Genomic DNA, 3,766 nt, shown 5'->3' with positions numbered 1-3,766 from the left:
TGCCTTCCACCACCTGCGAGGCAGAGCGATTGTTTAGTGCACTCAGGCGCATAAAAACCTACTTGCGATCTACCATGAAGCAACAGCGATTGAACCACGTCCTAATTCTAAATGCTTATCAAGCTGAAGCTTCAAGGTTACAACTTGACCAGTTGATTAACAGTTGGATTGACAGAGCTGCTGTTTGCAAAAATACTTTTGCCAAATGTTAAGTGTCAGAACAGCAACGCAACAATAAAATTCACGACATACCTCCTGTGCTTTGTTTTAAAGTTGCTTTGTAAATTATCGAGCTACAAATCAGGTGTGAAAGACAATTGCATGTACGAAACACGCTTAGTAAAAGTCAAACAAAACATGCAGTTTGAAAGTTTTTAGGTTGCCATATAGTGCTATCCGCCACCCCGTGCAAAAATAAAAGTCGGCGCCTATGGATGTAATAATACCAAAAGTAGCGATAAAGCGAGCAACAAGATACGCACGTAGCACGCTGTTACAGTAAAAGGTAAAGGTGAGTCCCATACTTGATCCAAGCATTGGGGGATGAGAAGATAAGGTTCTCATTATACTAAGCCTTCGGCACTAACAAGAGTAGGGTGGCCAGTTCTTTTCTCTCGGCCGCCTTTACTTCAGCAACTACGTCCACCCAATTTATTACACCCTGGGTAGAGGTGAGCGGTGTTTTTTAACAACCAGCTTAGCCGGGAGTCGAACCAGGATTGCATGATTGGAAAGCGAGCTGTTACAGTACTTCATGTTAAATAACTCACGGGGGGAAACGAAGTTAATTTTGGGTTTATTCAACGTTCGAGTCAGCACAAATCGATTTAATTTTACATTGCGATTTACGTTTGTTTTACATTAATTCGACATCTAGCAACGTTGAATTATCATAAAATAACGTTAATTGCTCAATCAGGTACCGGTAACAAATTAATAGCTCCCTGAGAGAAGACTGCCTCGATTTACGTACACACCAACTTAATTTCGGCACAATTATTGGGATACTGAGAACAACACAAAGTCTGTTTGATAAAGAAAGTTCTAGCTGTAAGAATCGGAATCATTAGATGCTGTATTGGAGCACGAGGTTGTCGCGTCATGACTGGAATCACACACATCAAGAGGCTAATTGCTTGGCTGTAGTAGGGTGTATCAAAAAAAAAAGTTATGTTTGGTTAATAGCAATTTTCTAATGCCAAATGGTCTAACCAAAAGAATGGCAAAAATTTTTTGAAAAATTTTGTCGTTTTAGCAAGCCCCACGGCCCGTTTCCATGGCGATCGGGCCCGATTTCACAAATTCGGTCTAACTCTGGCTACAAATGTTGTGAAAAGCTAAAATTAGTGTCAAAACACTCGGAATAGCCAAGTTTATATATCACTTCAAGAGGAACTATGGGTCTAAACTTTTTATTTTTTGAGATAATAGCCAAAATGTGATATTTCCATGGTTTATCACTATTTCATTGCAATTTCTGCCTTGTATAACCAGACAAATAGCAACATATTTTCAATTAACATTTATTTTACTTAACAAAAACATTTTTGCACCAACACTTCAAAAAATAGCATAACCAAACGAATGTCAAACAAGGTAATAAGCATGATTGATATATAATATCCTTGCAATTTGTGATCTATGTCTTGATCATCATGCAGCATTTTCTCAACCAAGACGTCTTTCATACGCCCAATTAATCTTTCACAACAAGTATTGTTGTTGCGGAAAGCCAACCAATCGGCTTTAATTCCTCTGGTTAGACAAGGTGAAGTTGCAGACGAAGCATTCAGGAATGCAGCAAGTAGTCGGTTTAACCACAGTAAAGTCGTGGTGTCAGGGTTACGAGCAACCAAACGAGTTATATCCATGTCTGCTTCTAAAACTCCAAGTGCAGCTGTTTTTGGATTTAGCCAAGTAGCAGCATGGTCTATGAAAAAGTTCTTTGCAGGTGACTGATGATGTTGTTGATACTTTCATAAAATCCCTGATGTTCAACACCACTTTTGGTCCTTGAATGGCGCTTGGATTGAAATATATTTCAAAAAATGATGGTGCATAGACAATAGACATCCACTATAAACTAGACAATGTTGTTCAATGAGATTTGTTGCTCAGCATTTAAGTCTTGAATGCCAAACAGCTTGATTCTTAAATAGCCATTTGCAGATGTTAGCCATCTAGCATGGCCAATAGTTTCCTGAGCATAGAAAAGATATTTCTTCATGTTGCATTTGCCTGTTGCTTTTTCTGGAACACTTCGAAATGTAGCACATGCAAGAACCAATAGACATGCCTGATCATCTCGAATCAAGTTGTCTCTTGTAGTCTGATTAAGAGTGTAGTCAAGAATATGTGACAAATAATCCCTTGCCTTTGTTGTTGGAGTGACATCACATCTATAAAGCATAATATTAGCTAAAATGTTATTCAAATAATGAACCATTTAACAATAATAATTATAATATTGAACAAAAAATGATAACCAGAAAAGTGTCAAGTCAGCAATTTTAACCCCACTGCACTTCATGAGATATATAACCATCAATGCAATACATATTAGAACATTACTGTTTTTTGCAATAACAATCATCACAAACTATCAAGGAGATATAAATTCATAATTACTCAGTGGCTGGAAGAAGCTTCTCTTCAATCAAGCCAATCTTCTTGATGCCCTTGATCATATTGTATACAGCGCCATCTTTTAGGGTGTATGGAGATGAAGTATCTCCATCATGAAGTTTGATGACTTTATCTATGCCAAAAAACATAATTAAGAGTTAGTGTAACATATATTATATATTAAATAAATAAATAAATTAAAAACTTAACGTGAAATAATTACCTAGAAAAAGTTCATTTACATGCATTAAGCAGATAAGCACTCCACTGGTAGAATGTCATGGCCACTTCTTTTGCTAGACAGCACTAATCTTCGAAATATATATGCCATTTTTGACACCAGTGTTTGAACTAGTAGTGTCTGCAATGATTGACAGTACCGTTGCGGTGGAGGTTTCCGGAATACACCTACAAGAAAAATTGTTTAGCAAAATTAAATCAAGATTTAAATACCGGTTCTAGATTTTTGGGTAGCAACGTTAATCAATGCTTTTGCAGTTTTGATTGGAATGATTGATCCTCTAAACTGTAATTCAAAATTAATCATAAAAAAAACATTTATCAGCCACACTATAACAATAAAACAATCAGTATCGTATTTAATTCTGTTAATTCAAGCATTTGACTTGTACAGAAGTTGAAATTCGGGCTTCATGCCTTAATATCAATGAATATGAAACTAGGCTGTTATAAAAATATAGTACGCACCTGAGTATGAAATCGGTACAGGCAGAAGCGTTGCAGGATTCGTTTTCCCCAAAGGTTTTCAGGCCAAGAAAATACTCCCCTTCTTTGAACACTGCTAGAACAGCAAATCTTTCTTTACCGAGCACCTTTTTGCCGTCAATTGCAATTTGAAAAGGTGCATTTTTCAGCTTGTCCGCTTCTTTTTCAGTAGCTTTACGACGCAACTTCTTCTTTTTTCGATAGAGTGTCATGTGGCTTCGTTTACTACCAACACTTGACAGATTTTCAGCGGCATCATTCAAAATATCACTGGTTGATCGCAGACTGATATTGCGTTTGTCGCTTATCTTGCATGCACCAGAGCTAACGATCGATTTTTGAGTGGCTTTTTCTTCATACTCCAATTCCATGCTGGACTTGCTTGTGTCACCACCTCCTAATCCATTTGATGATT

General features: G+C 37.1%; 1 protein-coding gene across 1 annotated transcript; it reads right to left on the bottom strand.

Moving 5' to 3' along the window:
* Positions 1 to 2,083: 2,083 nt before the first annotated feature.
* Positions 2,084 to 2,774, bottom strand: LOC145788379 (uncharacterized). Its single transcript, XM_082600151.1, has 2 exons — positions 2,629 to 2,774; positions 2,084 to 2,399 (listed from the first exon to the last, which is right to left on the bottom strand). Exons 1-2 carry the CDS (start codon positions 2,772 to 2,774, stop codon positions 2,084 to 2,086), a joined length of 462 nt encoding a protein of 153 aa, XP_082456277.1.
* Positions 2,775 to 3,766: the final 992 nt, after the last annotated feature.

This window comes from Aplidium turbinatum, chromosome 1 (genome assembly GCF_918807975.1).
Source record: "Aplidium turbinatum chromosome 1, kaAplTurb1.1, whole genome shotgun sequence".
Lineage (NCBI taxonomy): Eukaryota > Metazoa > Chordata > Ascidiacea > Aplousobranchia > Polyclinidae > Aplidium > Aplidium turbinatum.
The sequence above is the reverse complement of the archived record's forward strand: the minus strand, read 5'-3'. Positions and strand labels throughout refer to the sequence as shown.